Source organism: Fundulus heteroclitus, chromosome 15 (assembly GCF_011125445.2).
Source record: "Fundulus heteroclitus isolate FHET01 chromosome 15, MU-UCD_Fhet_4.1, whole genome shotgun sequence".
NCBI lineage: Eukaryota > Metazoa > Chordata > Actinopteri > Cyprinodontiformes > Fundulidae > Fundulus > Fundulus heteroclitus.
In genome coordinates this window covers 321,717-344,837 of record NC_046375.1, presented here as the reverse complement: position 1 = coordinate 344,837, position 23,121 = coordinate 321,717, and the positions used below count along the sequence as shown (strand labels likewise).

Sequence of the window (23,121 nt, the reverse complement as noted above, 5' to 3'; positions counted from 1 at the left end):
AACTGGAAGAAGTGCCCCTGGGCAAGGCATTTGTCCATCAGTTACCTACTGATCTGTGTATCAGTGTGTGAATGTGTGCGTGTTAATGATTGGGGGACAGTAGAGATAGTTTGAAGTGCCTACAGTGGTCAGTAGGACTTGAAAAGTTCTATAGAAATGCAGTCCATTTATATTAAGTGCAAGAAAACGAGTTGTAGCTTTAAGAATTTGCCTTTCTATCTTTATTTGACTTGTTCACTAGATTCTTATAAGGCACAGAGATTTTGTTTAAAACAGAAGGAGAAATATCTTCATAAAAAGATGATATTATTGAACTAATGGTGTGACGTGGAGGAAAAAAGTTAAAACCTATTGTAAATCTAAAATTTTAATGATGACTTGTTGTTCATTCTATGTATTTGTAAATTAATACATGTTCAAATTTCTAATCTTTTCTACATTTAAATAAAGTTAAAGTGAACAATTATTTATTTCTATATATTACAATTTCATTATTTCAAATGCAAAAAAAAAAAAAAAAAAAAAAAATTTAAATTATTGTGTTTTTTATCGCTTCTGTTTTCCAGCGACTCTCAGAAAATTACTGTCTGCTCATGTAAAATAAAGAAAAAATGTGTTGCAAAACATTCTGTAACTAGTGTTGCATCTTTGTTCTTATTAACTCGGACAAATTGACAAAAATAAAATAAAAAAAATCCACAAATTACTTTAAAAAATCCTTTATAATTTAAAGAAATCTGATCAGCCCAAAGATGTGGCATTGTTCAACAGAAAACTGCAAACTGTGAAGGTTTTTTAGCAAAAATTTCTCAGCTGCGCCTCTTTTAGGCAAACAAATCTGAAAGTTGTTTATATATTCCAGATAAAATTGAGTTTGGATGTGAGACTACCAGAAAGCTAAAGCTATCCCAGGAGCTGTGAAGGTTTTTCTAATAAACTTGAACCACATAAACCAGAAGTCCAGACACAGATGTGGAGTCTAAAGAAATAATCTGACCTCCTCATGGTTTTCGGGGACATGTTTTTCTCCAGGTCTCTCTCCAGGTCTTGCACTGACAGCGTGTAGGACTCCGGGCAGTAATCAGTCTCCTCGTCGTAGGCGTGGTCCAGCAGCGTGCGCGCCCAGGTCCCCATGTCATACGGAGGCATCATCCCGCCCAGCTCCGACGGCAGGATCTCTGGGTGGATGAGCTGGTGGAGGCTGTTCAGGTTGTTTCCGTGCATGAAGATCTACAAACGGGAACAAAACGCAGCGCCTAAAGTAATGACCTGGGGCCTTAAATCTTCTGAAATTAGTTTCTAGTTTTTATTTTTTCCACTCTGCTACCGCTGATTATAATAAAAGCATGGACGGAAAAGCCAAGCTAGTATCCATTCGCTGTTCATTTACAATGCAAAAATTAGACTTTACTTAATTACAGAACAGCTGAACAAAAACTAAATGGGAAAATTTATTTTGAGAATATTTTATCCCTAACTCTACGCTTTCCCAGGATTCCCAAAGACTGATGCATTTGGCCCAACGCTTCATGATGCAGCAGAAGGACGTACAGGTACGACAGCTTAACAATTGAATTAAAGTTTTCAGTGACCTGCTTGAAATTAAAAATTACGATGTGTCAGCAAATGAGAATCCACTCAGCTGCTCCCTCACTAAGGCGTCGCCACAGCAAGTCGCTACGACTTAGACTTGGCAAAGTTTTTACATCGGATGTCCTTCCTGACACGTCCGCTATCCAGACCCAGGTCCTCGGTATCAGAGAGGTGGACTTAGCTTGCTACACCACAGAGGGACTCATGTTTGTATGTCAGTAAATGCAGCAGCAAATATAAAGATTCAGGTCTGGGTTTGGGGCATTTTCAACCCATTTTTTTCAGCCATTCAGTTGTAGAGTTCTTGCTGCGTTTTGGGTTGTTGTAATTTGTTATGGCCCAGTTTGGTCTAAGCTTCAGCTGCTAGACAGATGCTCTCACATTTGACTCTAGAATTCCTCATGGGAGAGATGGTGGGATAACAACAAGGCCAAATCTTGATATTTGCCATTCGTGGCGCCAGAAGCCTTCAGGTTGATTTAAATGCAACTTTGCCGACCTGATGACTTCATGAACTTTAACATTTAACATGCTGATTGAAGCTTGTAGGATCTTAGACGGTGCTCTTGTGTTATTTCTGGTTTGTTTCGGTTTCTCTGAGCTTTTTGCTGGAATTTTCATGCCTGGAGAAATTAGGAGATTATTTTCCTCCTCTTTCACTGCATGGTGATTCCCTTCAATTTGTTTTGGAAATGGGTCTCTGAACCTTCTACCTTTAATGGGCACCAACAACTGCTTCTCTAAGGTCATTACTGACGTCTTTTCACCATGGGAATGTGTTAAAACACAGACCTGTATAGATTAGTTAAACCTCTGCTGATCATCAGTTAATTTTGTGCATCTGATTAGCAGCATTTCCCTCTTCTGTGGAAGCAGATAAGATAAGATAAGATAGGCTTTATGTAGCAAGGGTGTCCATAACATTTTACAAAGGCTTTTCCAGTTTGGCTCTCTTTTCTTTGATAAATAATGAGTTTGGAAGTAGTTGTGTATTTAGGGACATATTTTCAGTGTATTGATATTTAAATCCATTAGAATTTACACAGATTGCATAATCTTTAACGTTTAAGTAACGTTTAAACTTTTTTTTTAACTTTAGAATCCTAACCCATTTAACGTACCCTTTTCCTGGTTTTGTCTTTGAGAAAAGGTCGGATGACGGTGTAGAGGGCATGGATGTACCAGGGCTGGTTCACAAAGTGGATCCCTCCAAATCTTGCAGGAAAACTGTCCTGTTAGAAGCAGAAAAAGTAACTTCATAAGGTTTCAGAGGATAAATATACTGGGGTAATTCTTTACCTAATTAAGGCAAGGCATGAATAAGACATAAGAAGACATAAGAAGCGAAAAACACACGGGGTGAAGTACATTGAAGTGGCATAATAAAGGAGGGAAAAGAACAGTTAGACTACAACCTTAAGATTATGATGTTTTAGTTAACAGTTTAAATTGAACAATTAAAGGCTACTCTAAACAAATGGGGTTTTAACCCTGATACAAATGAACTTAGGACTGATATGCTTTATACATATTTACATATTATATACTTATATATGCAGTGCTGCATATGAAACAGTGGATCACAATATTCTTTTAGAAATGCCTGAGTGTGCTGTAGGGACTGAGGAAACAACACCAGGTTGGTTTAAATCTTATTCATATATGTTATGCTAATAATACTCAGCTACCTTATCAATAGATCCTGATCTTTCCATTTAGACTACAAGAACGTCTTGCACATTTATAAACTTGGGTGAAATCCTGCTTTCCCCTTTCGAATATCGCCAAAATTAGAAACATTCTGTCCAGGAGTGATGCTGAAAAACTAGTCCATGCATTTGTTACTTCAAGGCTGGACTATTGTAATTCTTTACTACCAGGAAGTCCATGAAGCGCAGTTAGACACAAGTTCTGATGGAAACTATTAATAAAGATCATATTTGTGTCATGTTGTGTGACTTTGGGGAGGGATCAAAGACAGGATCATGGGATGAACACACTGATGATCAACGATGATAGGAAAACGTGCCGGACAAGGACCACGAAGAGAACAGGACATAAAACACGGGCAGAATCACAGGGGAAAAAAACGAGGAGAATAATGGAACTTAAGGGGATGTGTGACAGGAAGTCCCAGAAACAACGGCACACGGTGGATCTAAATAATGAGGGAAGTGAGGAAAATGGCACTGGGAGCTGGTGTGACCATCAGAGGATAATGAGGAGCAGCTGAGGCTGAAGGTAAGCAGGGAAGCTGCTGATTAGAGCTGAGCAGAGACTCAAAGGACCACCAACTGAGAGGAGAATCTAAACCAGAGATCTAAGAGTGATAAAATCCATATATAAGATGACCAGTACAAAGAAATTAACAACAGACTATGACAAGACTTAAAACATTAATAAATAACTAGAAAATGAACACAAACCTAATTGAAACCTAATCACCTGTAAATTGTGCCAATATCCTTTATTGGCTCCCTATTTAATCCAGAGTAGAATTTAAAATTCTCCTTCTCACATGCCAGCGACTGTCCACTGAGGCAACATGCTCATCTGGAAGTGAATGCTGCAAGTCAGCGACTCAATATAATCTGCTGGGTTTCCTTAGAAAAGGTTTTAACCAATTTGAATGATAAACTGAAGTGGACTGCATTTTGACTCTATGTACTGGACCTTGGATCTGTCTGTATAAATCAATTTAATAAATTTTTTTGTGAATTGTCGTTATGTAAATAAAATAAATAAATTAAATTCAACAGCCATACACTAAGTGGCAGAGAAAATATCTGTATTTTTGGTGCAAATAAGGACGGGTCTATTCATTTTTGTTTTATTTTAAAAACTTTTACGATTATGGCATTTCATCTTACTATAGACTAACACCACTTTCAAAAAAATTATCAAAGTCATACTCTAGTGTATAAAACACTTTAAACTTGGGTTTAAAGTGGTCTTGTGTTGCATGTAAACACAGATCAAAAGAAGAAGAAAAAAAAAATAACTAAAAAACAATGCTACATCACCACACTTTACAGAGAACATAGAAATCACTGAGATGAAACTGAATCTGAAAAATACTCTTATTGTCTCTTTGTGTGTGTTTTTATTGAATGACGAAAATTTAAGGCAGCTTTCTTTGTGTGCAAAAAAATATTGACCCCAAAACTGAAGAAAATTTAATAAAATTAGATAGAAATCTGTCCAAGAGACATTAGGACAATAGAGGATAGGGCTGGACGATATATAGAAAAAAAGCATATTGATAAAATATCAACTTATTTTTGGTGATGAGCTTCAAGTCTATTGAGGTTATGAGGCTTCCCTGCCATAACCCTAATTTTTAGTTACTTCCACAGATTGTCTATCCGATTGAAATCGGGATTCTTCTGGCTCCACTCCAAAGATGAATGATTCTGCCAGTTCAAATCTAAAGCTACTAGGGGTATGAATAAATTTGGGCTTAATTTAGGGGCTATATATATTATTCAAGAAAAGTGACAACTACATAAAAGTACCGAAAATATATAAACGTTTTGGATTGGGAATAAAAAAAAAAAAAGACTACTCAACACATATAATGCATTTAATGGAGCAGCTGACAAGGAATTCACCAGGAAAAATGGAAGAAGCTTTTCATTTAAACACTATTTATGAAGTCATCTCTCGCTGACCCATAAAGCGGAAAATCGTGATGTCAAAATAAATCTTCAAAGTATTAATTTCTGTGTTTTATCAAGCAGCAATGAGCCAGTCGCCATGACTTAAACTCGTCGCATACAGAAAAACAGTGAGATCCCGTTAACATAAAATTAGCTCCGCAAGTTTCCTGTCTCTTTTCATTAGATTACGTTTACAGATGGCCTCTAATCGCATATGGAGTAGGAAATGGTCTGGTCTATTTTAGAGGCTCCGCAGCACAAGGCCTGAGGGAAATGAGTCCATGTTCATGCAGGTTGGCGTGCAGCATCTGAGTCCAGAGCAGCAGAGTTTCCTAGAAGGCTGGACACAATTATTATAATTACAGCCCACCGCTTATGCGCCCGAGTCATAATTTGGCTGGGGTCCAACAGTACGGTGAGATAACACTCTGGCCGAAGTGCCTGCTGATGAAAATTGCTTTGAGCCGACTTTAATTTAAAAAAAGTGGGGGGGAAACTATTTGGCTTTGTGCAGGAGAAAAGGAGGAGGTGAAAGTGCCTGAGGTCTGCTCCCATCTGCACTTAAGGATTTTATCAAAATGAATCATCGCGGTGGAAGTTGCATAAAAGGTTTCTGCTTCAGCACCACTGTCTATGAATAGCGTGCAAAATATGTTTTTACATTAAAAACCGGCTAATTTAAATCCAAATAGGAGAAATATTCAAAATATTTTATGTTTTTTTATCTTAAAATTTTATAACTTGATAACATATGACAGAACTCAAAACTGAGTCGGTAAAGTTATATGTTAGCAGTTACCTTGATGCATATTTTATTGATGCATTTTAACTGAACTTATAAGAATAAACTGGTTAATTATTTCTAAAATCGTCTTGAAAGGAATGATCCAAAACTAAAACGGCGCAGTATAAACTGAGGACTTTGATAAAGAAGATAAAAACAACCACGAAGCGTCAGACCTACAAAAGCTGATTAGTTGAGAAGAATCAGGTGAGATGTTGCTTGATCTGTGCAACTGAAGACATCTGCTGATGACAACAGATCACAAAGGTAATCACACAGAGCTACAAACAGCCCCTAGTAGATTTAACGTCTAGCAAAGCCAAAAAAAAATACAACCAAAGCTGAATGAAACACAAGACATGGAAATATGAAACAAAACCGGAGCAAGGTAATAAACATGAAGAGACCAAGTCTGATGAGCCACACTGAAAGAATTTTTGAGAAAATAAACCAAAATTCAAACATGTAAAGGAAAAAATACAAATAGAATAGTTGCACTTTTTTTCTCTGCAGTGTCACCGTTAAACATTAGATTTCACTGCTGCAGACACGTCAAGGAAAATGAACTAACAAAACATTTTTAAAGTAAATGAAATGAAATGAAATGAAATTAAATGAAATTAAATGAAATTTATTCGAACATGATACAAATATAAAAATAAAATAGTGCACAGTAACAAGAAGTGCATAAGAAAGAAGAGAAAATACAGATTTTGTCATGACTCAAATCCTTTTTAAATGAACTATAAGTAATAATGACACCTATTGGTCAAAATTGGAACAACACATATATAATGCCTTTCATGAAGACCAGCCATTTCCGTTGCTGCTGGGAAACGTCACTGAATTTTTACTTCCATATGATGTTTTATTCTGTTCTATTTGTGGTCCGCTTCTCTCACTGGCTTCCATGTTTACAGGCTGCTGCTCTTTTACCAAGATAAAATACCAAATGCTGCGCTCTGTTTAGGGAACCCTGGGAGCTCTCATGTGATTGGCTCAGGAACCAGGAAGTAAACACGTGCTACACACTGAACCAAAGTAGTCCTGCACCGTACCTCTAGGTTTGAAAGGAGAAAAACGTTGATGGAGAGGACCAATTGTTTATAGGAAATAAAAACCAGGTGAGAAATGAGAATGATTTTGGTTGATTTTACAGCAAATATCTTACTTATAGCTCCTTTAACTATCCAGGGCTTTTCTTGGAGGTGAAATTTAAATAACTAAAAAAGCCTTTACTGGATCTTTGGGATTAACCAAGACTTAATGTAGATAGTATATACATACATACATACATATATATATATATATATATATATATATATATATATATTTATTACCTCCAATTAAACCTAACATTTTTGCTTAAGTTGATAAAAATGCTGTGAAGACAGCGACTAGCCCAGCATGAGGACAGAACATATAACAATATACTCCAGTTAATGTAGTGAAATAAGCCCTGATTTTGGAATTTAATTAATAGGGATGGCATTCCTTATGATTTTATTTCCTTTTGTGTCTTAGATGCAACTTTCACCTGGTGGTTCCTGCGTAATTTAAATGATCTTTAATTAATCTGCCGCCACAATTAATCTACAAATGGACAACATGCATTTTTCCTTTCACAACTGAAATAGATGAAGAGACAAAAATATGTTTTTAATTTACATATAAAGACTATATTTGGAATACAAATTTATTTTAAAAACACTGACACCATTGCCGCATATGAAAAAGAAGAGTATTTCAGCATCGCTCAGCCCTTTCTACTGAGAGGCCTCTGGGCCCCTCTGTGTCAGAACCTTTGGCCTGCCCTTTGGCTGGCGGCCATTTTTACTTTGATGAAGGGACCTGCTGCATTATGCATGAACACCTGAAAATGAACTATGAGCTGCAGGGCTCCCGACTAGAGAATCAAGAGAAGGAACAGCAGCTTAAGGGTTGACATACGTTCATGCAAATTATTTCTGATGGAAAAACAAGAAAGGCTCGTTTGTTAACATCTAAAGTCAAGGACACTTTTCTATCTTGGAGAATTAAAAAAAAACTAGACGGTTTTGCTAATATTTCTGAAAAATCAAATCAAATCAGGTTTTGCTTTGAAGTTAATTATGTCAATCGTATGTCATTTCTTTCTGTAAAGTACCAGCCTGTGTTGATTTATTGCATAAATTATTATCACAGACCAAAACTAAAAGCTTGCAGATTTCCATTGTTGACTGTGAGTTTACCCACAGAATTAATCAATGAGCTCAGATGGATTGAACTGTTCAGTAAAAGTTTCTGGCTCCAAAAGATTGGCTGGAAATTCAATCTCTTGTTTTTTGTAATGTGCCCTAAGATTGACATGTGGTGGGGAAAAAAAACTTGATAAATGTGACATTCTAGTCAGATGTAATTTTTTTTTTGCCCATTTGCTAAATGCAAAATGTAAAAAAAGGAAATCCAGAACAGCACATCACCCTGAGCATGCCATGAATGAAGCATCATTCTTCAGCAGGAAGCTGGTCAGAGTTAATGGAAAGATGGATGGAGTTAAATAGAGACCAGTCATGGAAGAAGTTACTCTGGGGTCGTTTAGATCAAAGCATATTAATGTTTCAGAACGGTCCAAGTCTAGACCTAATGTCCTTATATGAATCAGTGGCAAGACCTGACAATTATCTTAGACACTTTCCATTCACTGAGCGTGAGATATTACAAAGAATGAGCAAGAATGTCAATGTCAAGATTTAAAGACATACATAGAGAAGACCTGCAGCTGGAATTGGGGCAAAAAGGTGGTTCTGCAAATCTGGACTCAGAGGGGCTGCATGCAAATGTACATCACACAATTTGAATTTACTTAAAAAAATGGAAAAGGAAAACTTAAAACCATGTATCACTTGCTTTCCACTTCATAATGGCTCTACTATAGACAGTTGGTCTAACACCTAAAATACGCCGCCGCTTGACGTTTTAAAATCATGAAACATTTTAGGGGGTGTGAACACTTTAGCAAGGCATTAAAGAAAGCCTGATCACTACGGGAGCTCCTCAAGTGATTTATGCCGTTCTTTAGTGTGTATTTCACTTATTCTGCTAGTTTTTCATGAATGGAAAGCTTGGCATGCTCCAATGGTGCAGGGGTAGCGAGCCCGACCCGAGTATGGAGGCCTTAGTCCTCCAACCGGCTGACTGGGGTTCATTTCTGGCCTGTGGTCCTTTCCCGTATGCCCCCCCCCTCCTCAGTCCTGCTTTTCTGTCACCCTGCTTTGTAAAATGAGCCACTAGTGCTACAAAAAAACCCCAGAAAAACAATATATATATAAAAAAATTAATGCATAGCTCAAACTCCTGTAAGTAAAGGAAAAAATATGTCTAAAAACAGAAATAATAAAAGATTACAGCATGAATCTTTTATTTTTTTTTATATAGTTTTCCTCTCATCCTTTGTGGAGTAAGGATCTGCATTTTGCAGCTGAACCAGTTGGCCAATAAGAAGCTTAAGCGTTCGGTAAGTAGGGGCTGCCGACTCCAGAGACCACCGAGTCAGAACCACTTCAGCCTTTTCTTTGATGTCGGCCCACTGCGAGGCAAAAGTCGATCCTAAGGAAATGAGAACGTGGAGAGGATTTATTTTTGGATCCCTGCTGCAGGTCGCTGCTGAGAGGGTCACACTTTCAGGAAAAAAAAAATGCAGAAGAGACAAAAAAAAAAATGACAGAAGATGGAGAGGAGACTGTTTACAACAACTGGACAGCATGTTGCTCCGACCCTTTTCTCTGCAACATTTATGTATTCTGATGCTGACTCATCTCCCTCCTCTTCCTCCTCCTCTTCCTCCTCCTCCTCCTCCTCGGAGCCTGTAGCTTCACCGAGGAAGATAAACACATTAGAAATGATTTGCTCCCTAAAGCCTGACTTGGTTTTAAAGAAATGCACCTACCCACGCCCTGCTTTCTGACATAAAGCACTCTGGCAGATTTGCCTGCAAATCTGACCCCAGGCCACAACCTGCTGGTAAAATCTGCTAATCTTACAGACGCCGCTCGTTTCCTTCAGCAGTAATCACAGTAATGATGCTCATCGTCTCGTAGGCCATGATGGAATGGATTAGCCCCAAACATTTTGCTGCATTAGTTTTGCTTCTTTGTATAAGGATTGTTTGATAAAGGCGCTTGGCTGATTGACAGAACCAGGAGCTAACCGCGCCGTCTTAGCGGTGGCTACAGCTAAAATCGATTGCTCACTTTGTATTCGACGTGTGCAGCTTTTCATATTTGCATGCATGAAATGAAAAGCCCCTGAGCAGAGATATATTTTATGATGAGACCACAGGAAGCTGTCTAACATTTTGTTTCCCAGCTCGTTTAGCACCAGTTCTTAATTGTTTGATGACCAATTAACACAGGTTGAGGATTCTGTGTTATTTTTGTATTTTAAGTCAAACAGTGTGTTGGTTCAGGTTCTGTTTCTCTCATATTACTGTTCCTGGTTTCCGTGTCCCTCCATCCCACTGGTTTCCCTCTTTCCACACACCTGGCTCTCATCCTACAATCATCCTCTCCGGTACATTTACGCCCTGATTTCTTTCCCTCTCTTTCTCTGATCCTTGTTAATCCTTGATTGTTGATAGAATAAACAACTGCTGTGCGTCTGCATCTTGGAACTTCACGACAGCGCTCCTCTAAATATGAGGAGGAAACGACACAAAAACAAAATGTTTAAAAGTTAAAAGTTATTCTAAAGCGTGGATTTAGCAACAAAAGACTCTCAGGAGGAATAACGCTAAATAAACTAACTACCGGGTACTGCAGGAGGACAGGAAGACTAAACCAAGATAAAAACTAAAAACTTAAGTTATACAAGGAATGGGAAACTTAGATTCACAACTTAATTATTTATGACAGATTCAACAAGATGTCTGAAACATGTTGACATGGCATCGGCTGCAGATTCGTTGGCTGCACATCCAAGACCGAACTCAGCGACAGATCATGATCTGAGACTATGGATGCTAATGGAGAACAATGAGCTCATTTTCATTATCAGGAAAACAGTTTGAGATGTTTGGAGCTTTGTGACTTGGTGCATCATCCTCATGGGAGCAGCCATAAAAGGTGAATATGATTAGAAACAAGACTCAGGTAGGCGTTGGCATTTAAAAAAAATACTCAGTTGGGCTGAACTCTTGAAATAAGGCAAGATGGATCTATGGCTGCATGTTTGTCCATAATATTGACTGGATCGCTTGACTGTTGCAGCTGAAATTACGACTCATCGGACCAGAGAACATCGTCCTAAGTCATCGGTGTCCGATTTTAGTGAGACAATGTTTAAGTGAAAGAAGTGTCACCCGGTGCTCAAACAAATCTGCCCAGTTTCCTCTGAAAGCAGAAAATCTGGATCTTTTCTGGATCATAATCTGTAAATCAAGGAGGAGGTTGTGTGTGAAAATCCCAGTGGATCCGTTCCTGCCGTTTTAAAGGTTTGTGTCACATATTGCTGTCATAAAATAATAATTGGTGCTGCCTTGTTTTAATGCTGATTTTATTTTTAATATTCCTTTTTTATATTTAGTGTTTAAATGTGTGATTTTCTTTGCACATTTATACTGTTTTTGACCATTTCTTAGTTGTAGATTATAATTGTTAATACTTTAAATGTATATTACTTTGGCTGTTAGTAATATTAATAAAGAAAAACTATTGTATTAGCACAGTTGAAACATGCAGCCACTCTGGGAGCTGCATTTGTGCTTTATCCTGTGTCCACTAACTGAGTGCCTGTTGCTGTTTTAAACGTTTGTTTCACATATTTTTGTCATAAAATAATAATTGGTGCTGCCTTGTTTTATTGCTGATGTTATTTTTATTATTAGTTTTTTATTTAGTGTTTAAATGTGTGATTTTCTTTGCACATTTATACCGTTTTTGACCCTTTCTTAGTTGTACATTATAATTATGAATACTTTAAATGTACATTACTTTGGTTGTTAGTAATAACTATTGTATTAACACAGCTGAGATGAGCAGCCACTCAGGGAGCTGCATTTCTGCCTTATCTTGTGTCCACTAATGAACGCCTCTTGCTGTTTTAAACGAGCGGTACCACATCTTGCGTCTCGTCTCTGTGTTCTAACAACCACCATTACAAACACGCCACATAAAACTGGCATGTAGTCTGCAGCCCGTCTGACACCAACGTCCCTTAAATGCCGTTTGTTCTTGTTCTGATGCTTAAGCTTCAGCGAGTTGCTTTCACCATGTCCAGAGTTGCTGCACAGAGTTGCTGCCCTGCGATTGGCTGATCTGCCGTTAGTGTTAACAAGCACCTGCACAGGTGTGCCTCACAAAGTGGCCGGGGAGTGCATGTCGGTCGTGTTCAGGCTTGGGTTTTCATGTTAGAAGATGAGACATAGGGTTCAGAGACAGCTGCAACACCGATAGGCAGAATCTGCTCCAAGTTAACGGGCTGTTACATCCAGGTTAAGTCTGAGAACATTGGCAGGAAAACCCTTTAGAGAGTCGCAGCGTGACTGAGAGGATTTGAGCTGAGAGAGTATTATGGGAGTACCAGGTTAGGAGAACATTTAACTACTCTAGTGATGTAAAAGTCTAAATCAGGCTTTAGACACACAGCAGGAATGTCACATTTCTCAGCCATTTCTCCCATGTACAGTTTTCAGATTCCACGGCTTCGTTGTTCCGGTAGGAGTGTACATTTCTCAACAAACAGTTCTTTTTTTTTTAACTCGCTGCCGTTATGAAAATGTAAGGTTCTTTTGAACGGCTAACCAGTAAGAGCTTCAGAGTCAGCGGGCGGCTCTGATTGGATGTAATTATGTTTGGAGTGAGGCCCAGCAGGTTGGCAAACTTTCAAACATCAGAAATAAATAAACACGCTATGATTGAGAGAGCCTTGTTAGTATAAGAAAGGCAAAGGAAGAACGGCAAAGTGATGGAAAGCTTTACAATACCGGCTATTTATGTACCTTATTCAATCCAGAAATCTAGAGACTCAGCAATTTATAACAACTACTGTCCATATACATACACAGAAGTGTGTGTACAAATATACACTCACCGGCCACTTTATTAGGTACACCTGTCCAACTGCTCGTTAACACTTAATTTCTAAGCAGCCAATCACATGGCGGCAACTCAGTGCATTTAGGCATGTAGACATGGTCAAGAGAATCTCCTGCAGTTCAAACCGAGCATCAGTATGGGGAAGAAAGGTGATTTGAGTGACTTTAAACGTGGCATGATTGTTGGTGCCAGAAGGGCTGGTCTGAGTATTTCAGAATTTGCTAATCTACTGGGATTTTCACGCACAACCATCTCTAGGGTTTACAGAGAATGGTCCGAAAAAGAAAAAACATCCAGTGAGCGGCAGTTCTGTGGGCGGAAATGCCTTGTTGATGCCAGAGGTCAGAGGAGAAAGGCCAGACCGGTTCGAGCTGATAGAAGGGCAACAGTGACTCAAATAACCACCCGTTACAACCAAGGTGGGCAGAAGAGCATCTCTGAACGCACAGTACGTCGAACTTTGAGGCAGATGGGCTACAGCAGCAGAAGACCACATCGGGTGCCACTCCTTTCAGCTAAGAACAGGAAACTGAGGCTACAATTTGCACAAGCTCATCGAAATTGGACAATAGAAGATTGGAAAAACGTTGCCTGGTCTGATGAGTCTCAATTTCTGCTGAGACAGTCGGATGGTAGGGTCAGAATTTGGCGTCTACAACATGAAAGCATGGATCCATCCTGCCTTGTATCAACGGTTCAGGCTGGTGGTGGTGGTGTCATGGTGTGGGGAATATTTTCTTGGCACTCTTTGGGCCCCTTGGTACCAATTGAGCATCGTTGCAACGCCACAGCCTACCTGAGTATTGTTGCTGACCATGTCCATCCCTTTATGACCACAATGTACCCAACCCATGATGGCTACTTTCAGCACCTTGTTGAATCTATGCCACGAAGAATTGAGGCAGTTCTGAAGGCAAAAGGGGGTCCAACCCGTTACTAGCATGGGGTACCTAATAAAGTGGCCGGTGAGTATATATATATATATATATATATATATATATATATATATATATATATATATATATATATATATATAAAATTCATTTAATAGTTTAATAGTAGATACCAATCACTGAAACAATTCTAGACTTTTCTCTTTAAGCTATTCAAAAGTTGACAGACGTCTTTATTCTATTGTAGAAAGATGATGTTGCAGCTTAATAACAGAAGTTATACAATTTTCTTATCTTTCTCTACAGAAGAGTTGTGCTTGGTTTTGCTCTGCTCATTTTAATTTGTTAAATACATATCTCTTGTAGTAGTAATACATGCAGCAACATGTGGTAACTTGTTGCTGCAGTCATTGCAACATTAAAGCAGAGGAAACAATCCCTTCAATAAATGCTTACAAGGCAAAATCTTTGTCAGAGCTATCAAAGCAATCTAATTCAATTTATACGTTGGCTGAAATAGTTTGTCCAGTTGTTAATAGTGAATGCTCTTGAATTGAGACATTGTGCGACACTAAAGTGCTTCTGTCTGCAGTGACCTCAGATGTTCTGCATTGATTAGTTAAAACAAACCACAGGCTGAACCTGGCAGAGGACCCGGGACACGGCTGCCTGCAGCAGAGCATTAAAGAGAACCGAGTCAGCATCCAGCGCCGGATGCAAGAACAAAATAAAACAGCCGTGATTTATACACACGCTGTAACCTTGCATCGGCTGTAAAGCCCAAACAACCACGGTAATTATTTATATAACAGATTAAAACCAATTAGGCTCAATCGATTACACCCTAAAATGGGTCTTGTGGCCAGAGAGAACTCACGATCCTCTAATGGGGCAAAGCTGGAATAGCAATAAAAGGAAAACATTTCAGTGACCGACAGAGGGAATAAAAGATGAATCATAGCTGCTCTGTGGTGTGTGAAGCAAATATTTATAGGCTGAACCCGCAGAAGCTGTTAAATCAGTTTAGAGCGGAATACAACCAGAGAGTGACAGGCTGATCATTTATTATTCAGTTTATCAAACAGGGCTTTGACAGCAGCACAGGACGGCATGGATTCAGACGATGGGAAACAGATTCACAGCTTCCCTCCCAGAGTTATCGCTCAGCACCTGTCCAGTCAGAAATACAGCGCTTCAACGGAGCAGGAGAACTTCTGTGAAGAATCTGCCCTGGCATTAATAACCGCAAACAAGAGTCAATCATCAGCTGAAAGGGTAAGCAGAACCAAATTTGTATCGTTAATTACATTTATTTCCTGAAAGATTAGCGACTTGCAACACTGCATAGGAGGTGTGCAGCACATTTCTGTGGGGTTTCAACAAGATTGTATGTATCAGACAATGGAGAACTACAATATAACAAACTCCATATTTAAGTATTTTAACTAAATGACACTTGTTTTTAACCAAATTGTTTATGTATAATTGTGTTTTTGTAAATGAAGTGTCGTTAAAAGTCATTTCTGTGACGGAAGAAAGGGGAAAGGTTCAGCAACGCTCAGTGTTAAAGTACTGCTGCAAAGAGTACCGTTTTGAACACAGATTCACCACAAACACCAAGCCTGCATGTTTGGGAAGCTATTTACAGAATGTACATATCTACCGTTAAAAACAGTAGATATGAAAAGAACTTTAACTAGAACCATGTGCTTTTTTCATGTTCTGACCCATCTGTGTGCAGGTTCTCAAACTCCTCCTGCAGCACTGCAAAGATCATCTGATGCACCAGTGAGCCGCGCCCTGCAGCAGCGTAATCCAGTTCATCCTCTTCACCTGTTCCTCTGCCTTTACTGGATCCAAGCTTACAGACGGTGCCAGATTATTCAAAGCCGAAAGTTAGTAGATGTCTGGCGTTTTACCCTGAGCTTAAGTTTAGACCAAGTTTCATGGATCTTTCTACCTTGCCAAGCCCTGGTCTGACATCTATCCTGCCTTCTGTTTGCTGGACAACAACCTGGACTATTTTTTTTAACCTCTACTGGCCCTGCAGATCTGTCTGCCTGTCTCTGCCTTGCCTGTGTATGACCCACGTTTGTCCCGGTACCTGCATGTCACCTGCTGCTTCCAGAGCAGCCTGATCGCAGGTCACCGAGCTCCTGCTCACTTCTGCATTGTTAACATATTATTTTATTATAATTTTTTTCTAACATGTCCTCTCTGGCAGTGTAGCATTAAGAATATCTGGGTTTATGCCAAGGAAAGCCCAACATAATTTACTTTCACAAGTGGAGCATTGCTGCTTTCGCCATAGTGCTCCGCTTGATTTATATATGCATAAAGCTTTATTAGATTTTAGTATGGGACTATTTCATGTTCAATGGACACAAAAACGGGAATGTAGAAGACAGAAAAAGAAGAGATATTATTTTTAGCACAATGCTGCGTCTGGCTTCAATATCGGGTTCTCTGACCGTTTGTGTGACTCGTTGAAAAACTCAAATACTCTGTAAGTAAGTAAGTAAACTTTATTTATATAGCACTTTTCACAGGACAAAAACCACAAAGTGCTTCACAATAAAAGCAACCATAAAACAACAGTCAAATGCTAGTCAGAGCAAGTGGGTCTTCAGCTGCTTCTTAAAAGAATGAACAGAGTCCAGACAGCATAAAGATGATGGCAGCGTCTTCCACAGTCTGGGGGCCACAGCTTTAAAAGAGCGATCCCCTCTGGTCCTGAAATTAGTTCCTGGAACCATTAACAGCCTTTATGCGAAATGATCTAAAGCTACGAGAAGGGGAATATGGTTGTAAAACGTCGGTGATTTAAGATGGAGCTTGGCCACTCAGGGCTCTAAAAGTAAAGACTAAATATTAAAATAAACTCTAAAATGTGGCGGGGGCCAATGTGAACAGATAAAAACTGGGGAAATGTGCTGTCTCTTTCTCGTGTTGGTTAAAAACCTTGCAGCAGCATTCTGCACTAACTGCAGACGGCCAAGGTCTTATTTAAACAAATAAAAAGCCTGTTATAATAGTCAAGACGAGAGGAAATAAAAGCATGAATAATCCTCTCTAACTCCGCTTTTGACACCAAAGTTTAAAACTTGGAGATATTTCTTAGCTGAAAGAAGCAGTTTTTGATTCATTTACTGGAATGACACTCTGGTGACACGGCTGAATCAAAAATGATGCCATGGTTTCTGAGGCTTGGTTTGACAGAGGAGGCCAACACACCCAGAAATGTCTTCATTTCTGTTATTTGGTTCTCAGGGGCGATGATGAGTGTTGCCGTCTTATCAGCATTTATGCTGAAAAATCTTCTACAAAGAATGAATATTTAGAAAATGACCTCCTCCCCATTTACAAACATGGTGGCAGTCCTGTGATGCTGATTCTCTTCCAGAGGTCTCCTTTCCCATAAATCTGATAATTGGTTATACAGCTGAGCCAGCAAAGCCCACTAACCCCACCTATGCTTCCTTTGCAGCAATATTTATGATTAAAAGTCATTCTTTTTACTTTTTTATTGTAGGGTTTTTGTTGATTACATTAAACATCAGCTGGAATATGCATCTCTGACATTGCCTTTTTTTTTTTTGCAGATGTACAGTAAAATGATAGCAAAAGGCTTCAGCACAGATAGGAAGGCCTTTAAAGTTTCATTAATCTATTTAATGATTCTCCCCCCAGAGTATCAGCACAGAAAATGTGCTCCTAAATCAGTGAAAATTTAAGTAACTAAATACATTTATGATCCACTGGACCTCTCTGGTTTAAATCTGCCTCTAGTTTTAACTACAGATGACCATGTTCATTTTAAAAGTAGCATCTCTCTTGCAGCTGAAAACTAATCACTGTGTATAAAGCTATTCGTGCTTTTGCTCAGACTGACTACGCTGTATGCACATTTCAAGCCATTTATCCGTTTTAATGTTAAATAGACACAAACATAATCCAATAAGATGATTGAACAGCTAATTTTCTTAAATTAACTCCTTTTTCCCCCCCATTGAACATTAAAAACACACTGAGTCTGTACCGGCTGCAGAAAAAAAAAGAGTTAACAGTGAAAAGTAGAATGTCGTATTTTGATCAAATCAATGTTTTACCAGCCAGTGAGTCCATCAGCAGCGCGCTGTTAAACAGCCGATGGGATCGAATCTGACGGGTCTTCTACGCTTCGCGTGTGCCTCAGTCGTGCTCGTAAATCTTTTTTTTTTTTTTTTGCCCCCCTTCATGTTTTTTCAGGCTTTGCACAACACAGGTTGATGAGCTTCCTCTAAGTTCTGCTCTGCTTCTGTCACTTTTAATCCAGACCAGGATGAGTTCATGTGTCCTCAGAGGAAGGAAAAGTGGAGTTCACTGGTTTACAAAAGGAGGCCAGCAGCCGTGTGAGGGATTTCTTTTTAAGTGTAGCCTGCAGTTATGACTTTGTTTGCTTCTGGTTCGCTCTTTTTAGAAGCCTCCTTTAAGGGAAGAAAACAGAATGGACTTAATGTTGAACTGGAAAACGGGAGAAATCAAGGAGGAGATTTTCTGTATGTGACAGGAACGCTCTGACATCTTTGTGCTGCTCTGGTTTGGGCTGAACTCTTTTTACTCACTAAAAACCAAAGTACCGTATTTTTATTGCCTTTATTTGCTTTTAGGAAAGACAAAACCCCTCATGATTATGACTTTAGGTTTTTTCCATCCTCATCTGATTCCTTTAGATACGTTTATCTAATCTTTTCTGGTCGATACTTGTCCAATCAGACCAAAACCAAAATATCAAACCCACTTCTTCCTCGCTGGGGTTACATCTTATTTTTATGGTTTCTTTAGCAAAGTAGAACTTTTATTTTACAAGGTTACAAAGCAACCAGTAGAAAATGGATGAATAAATAAAATAACAACCGAGACAAAAAAAAAAGGTGTTTTCTATGTTCGGCAGCATTTGACGCTGTTTTAAATTGTTTTTTCTGCAGTAAAGAAGTCATATTTTGAAGGTTGCCACAGGAAAATGTATTTTTTAGCGGGCAAAAAAGCCACAGAACAACCTGGTGGTGATAACAGTCATTCAGATGCAACCAATTTATACCCGATTTCTGAAAGCACCAATAGAAAAATAAGCCGAAATGAATCAACCAATTTCACCCAAGCCAGTTTTTTCAGCGACTTCTTTCAAAATAGTTTTACCTGCTGAATAATTTGGCTTTACATTTAAGGATATGCTGTCCTCACTCTTCTTCCTCCTGTAGCTCCGATGCTGTTCATGTGCTTATTTCCCCTTTATAAACCAACTTTTTCTTTTATGTTGTCCTTTTTCCAACACATTGATCCTTTTCTACTTTCACCGGTTCGGTTATGCTCCTGTGTTTGGGAAACTGTGGTGTGAACAGGGATTCATGATCCACTGTTTGACTGCGAGCCATCTGCTCAGAGGACATTCTTCCAGGAGTCATATGTTTTATCCAAATGTAACTTTACAAATCTAAATAGGCATTCTTGTGACAACCCTATTAAACAAGCATTAGTGGCTCAATCTTCTGTAATTTAAGAATGTAACATTTAACGCACTAATTTGCTGGGATGTTTGGTCTCTTATTTTTCCCTCTCTCTCTATAACATAATAGAAAAGAAACATGTCAAGAAATGGTCTCAGAACCATTCCCAGAGTGATGCGCAGCAACAACTGCTTCTCAGAGGTCATTGCTGATTTATTTCTTCCCTTTTATGCTCCAGACCATTAAACTACCAAAAATCCAGCATCCTGTAGGAGCGGGATGATCTGTTCATCACTTTCCCTCTTAAATCGTACGAAAGCAGCAAGAATCTACTTCGTTTTACCCACCATTCAATTCTCCTCGCTGCACTTGCAGTAACATTCTTCCCTATCGGCCTTTTTCAACCTTCATTCTTAATGGAGCATATTACTGGCGACGTGAATTGCTTGGTCATACTTGATAATATAGAATCAAACAGAGTAGAAATGAATCGGTAAGATATGACAAACATTCATCCCCGGGATTTTCCAGAAGACCTTTCTTGGTAGTAATTTCCACTCAGCAGCAGGGTCAGGTCAATTAAAGACAGCAGCAGGTATTAAAATGTTATTAAATATGTATTTAACTCATCGTCCATGCAGACTGCATCCTTTGCTGTAATTACCAACAGAAACAAGCTGCCCAGCATTACCATTCAGAGGCTCTTCACTTAACCGCTTCACTGAATGCTGAGAGGTAATCATGCAGGTTGTTTGATCATTCAAGGGCTACTTTGGATATTTCTAAGAAGCAAACTGCTTTTTTTTTCTCTCCCGTCTTTAATACGTTTTACGTAAAGCCTCTAGTCCATCCGTCGGTGTGAGTCCTGATTGTACGTTTGAAGCGGTTGACCTGCCTGCATGTACAGATTGCACCGGGCCCTTAAAGGATCTTGTTGTCCTGCCAAATAAAAAAAAAAATTAAAAAACAGAAGGAGGGAACAAGGTGCAGCGAAACCAAACTGGTTTGGACGGCGATGCAGAGATCATCCCTGCGTCGCTATTTCCGAAGCTCCTGAAGTTTTAAAGCGTTGCTGTTTCTGACCTGGTTGCAAAAAAAAAAAAAAAGTGCTGTCTGTACAAATCCAGCACCCCCACAAATGGCAGCCGCCGATAAAGATGTGCACAAAGCCCTCTGAGAAATTCATTTTTATTGCTGTGGTGTAATCTGATGAGCTTTGGACATTTCGTATCTCCCTTAACATCCTCAGAACTCTGCGTGGCGACAGGAACATCCTGGGTTATTGCCCAGCCTTGTGTGACACAGCTCCAGCTCCTGTAAACTTTCACATATAAACAGGTTTTAGTGTGTGTAACTATTTTCCTGCAGCCCATATGAAGATCAACACATCTGCCTTTTACCAAATGTCCTGTTGTCTCGTCTTTTTGAGGCGTGGCTTAAAGGAATGCAGGATTTATTTAACAGGAATTATTAGAAATATCAATCATCAATGATTGTGCCACTGGTATTTTTTTTTTTATTATTTTTAAAGGTGAGAGATTGTGCAACTTTGATTTATTAAAAGGGTTTAGTGCATCTTTACCAGGGGTGCCAATAATTAAGAAAGCAGATGTACTGTTACTTCCCTACACAATTGTGGCTAATCACATTTTTGTGCAGTAAATGGGCAAAAAGGCGGGACCAACCCTGGACAACTTGCCAGTCAATACCAGCCCACAAAACCTTTGAATCTAAAACTTTATGGCTTCCTGAAAGGACAACATGCCAATAATACTGATTATCTCCAGATTTATCCACAGAGCAGACAGTTGCCTATATAGCCAGGCTTAACGGTTGGAGCCCCAGGGAACGTCACACAACCAACTAATCAGCCCAAAATTAACGAGGTGTCATCAACTTCACCGGAGGGAATTCGCCTTCACACCTGTAGAAATGTTACAGGTCAAAGCATCTGTCCCTTTCAGCCAGAGACACCGCCGGGCGTTACAAAAAGCTAAAGACCTCAGAGACCTGTCTGGTGCTTTATCACAAGGTGAGCCTCCTGAAAACACAAACATGCATCCTAAACTCACACCGAAACACAGCTGAAAATGAACAAGCAGCTTATATGTAACGTATGAAGTGATAAGGTGTGCTATTACAGTCATATCAGTTTAAAAAGTACAACACAAAATGGATATGGTACTTTCTGGAAGTAATGCAGAGAAAATGACTTCAGCTTGATTATAATGATCTAGTCATGCATATTTAGCTCTTCTGGTCATTTTTTTGAATGGATGAAGAACAAAAGGTTTCTGATATGCATCCAACCATTGATGGACGGGAGGATATTGAAGTGTGCCATAAATCGGCTGGGTTATTATTTCAGTCCAGAGAACACAGACTCCACACCTAAATATTCACCCTAGAGTTCAAACAAATGCCCAAATAACCTTTTTAGCCTCAGCCGGAGGATTTTAAAGCACCAGCTTTGCCGTGTTTCTGAGAGGAACTCATTTCTGTTTAGCGACAGTCGGCGTGATGGAAAGATGTTTTTAATGAATTCATGTAAAATGTGGCCTTCAGAAAAGAGGAAGTCAGTCAATGCTAGCTTCTGTGAAGAAAACATTTTGTGTGGCAACTAAAACTGTTATCTGACTGAACAAATGAGCCATAATGCAACAAATGAGACAAAGTAAAAAGCTTCAACATGTTTTACTGAAGCATTTCACTCAAACTGTAGTATAAGGGGCAATCCTCAGTGTGTATGTGTGTGTTTCTCCCCCTAATAGCTACCGGTATGATGGTGACAAACAATATTTATGACCCCTCTCCCACAGTCATTGCCAGCCCTGATAAAGTTGTTTAAAAAGCAACAGTGTTGTGCATGAAGGCTCACCGTTAATAACCTTGGCTGCTGAGTGTCTGTCTGTGAGGACATGCAGGAATCAGCTGTTGTGCACAGGAGGGATGCTTTTGCCATCTTTGTGAGAGCCTATATTTTTATTGTAGGCCCACTGTTGTCCCATTGGTTTTAAACTTCACTTTACCACCCTAAGCTTTGCTTTATACGTAAGGATATTAACCGTTGGCTCAAGCCCCATCCCTTAAACCAGGGGTGCCCAAGTCCAGTCATTGAGAGCCACCAGCAAACTTTAGATGCTTCCAATCTCAAACTCAGCTAAAGCAGCATGCCATTCAGCTGCACTGCTGCACTTCTGTTTCAGGTATGTAGCCTAAATAACAATCAATAATTTGCATGTTTGAAAAGATTGTCGGCTAATGTGCATGAACAGAATTGTGTCGGAGGCAACCAGACTTTCCCTCCATTGTTTCTGTTCTTTCTTAGGAGGATCGGTCTCCATGTTCTTATAAACAGCAGCGCTCCAACTGCAGGTCGCTCAGTGCGAGCCGACAGGAAATGACAAAGACTCCTGGATAGATGTCGAAACATTTTCAGAAAGAACTTAGCGAAAGTCCGGTTGCCTCTGATTTCAGCCTGTTTGCTGTGGCGATGACCCGGATAAGTGAGAATCTGCTCAGGCAAATATAATCAAAATCTCTGTTGAGTTTTCTGATGACCAAGTGTGACTGTTTTGGACTATGCATTAAAATGTAGCATTAAATAAGGGATTAAAACAAAGTAGTATAAAA

At 39.2% G+C, this 23,121-nt stretch overlaps 1 protein-coding gene across 1 annotated transcript in view; it reads right to left on the bottom strand.

The window, feature by feature from the left end:
• Positions 1 to 23,121, bottom strand: part of clvs2 (clavesin 2) — a 51,170-nt gene that overhangs the window by 6,515 nt on the left and 21,534 nt on the right. The window contains exons 3-4 of the mRNA XM_036147169.1: positions 2,715 to 2,825; positions 998 to 1,230 (exon numbers count right to left, since the gene is read on the bottom strand). Coding sequence (XP_036003062.1) covers positions 998 to 1,230; positions 2,715 to 2,825 — 344 coding nt within the window. The remainder of the gene's footprint in view (positions 1 to 997; positions 1,231 to 2,714; positions 2,826 to 23,121) is intronic.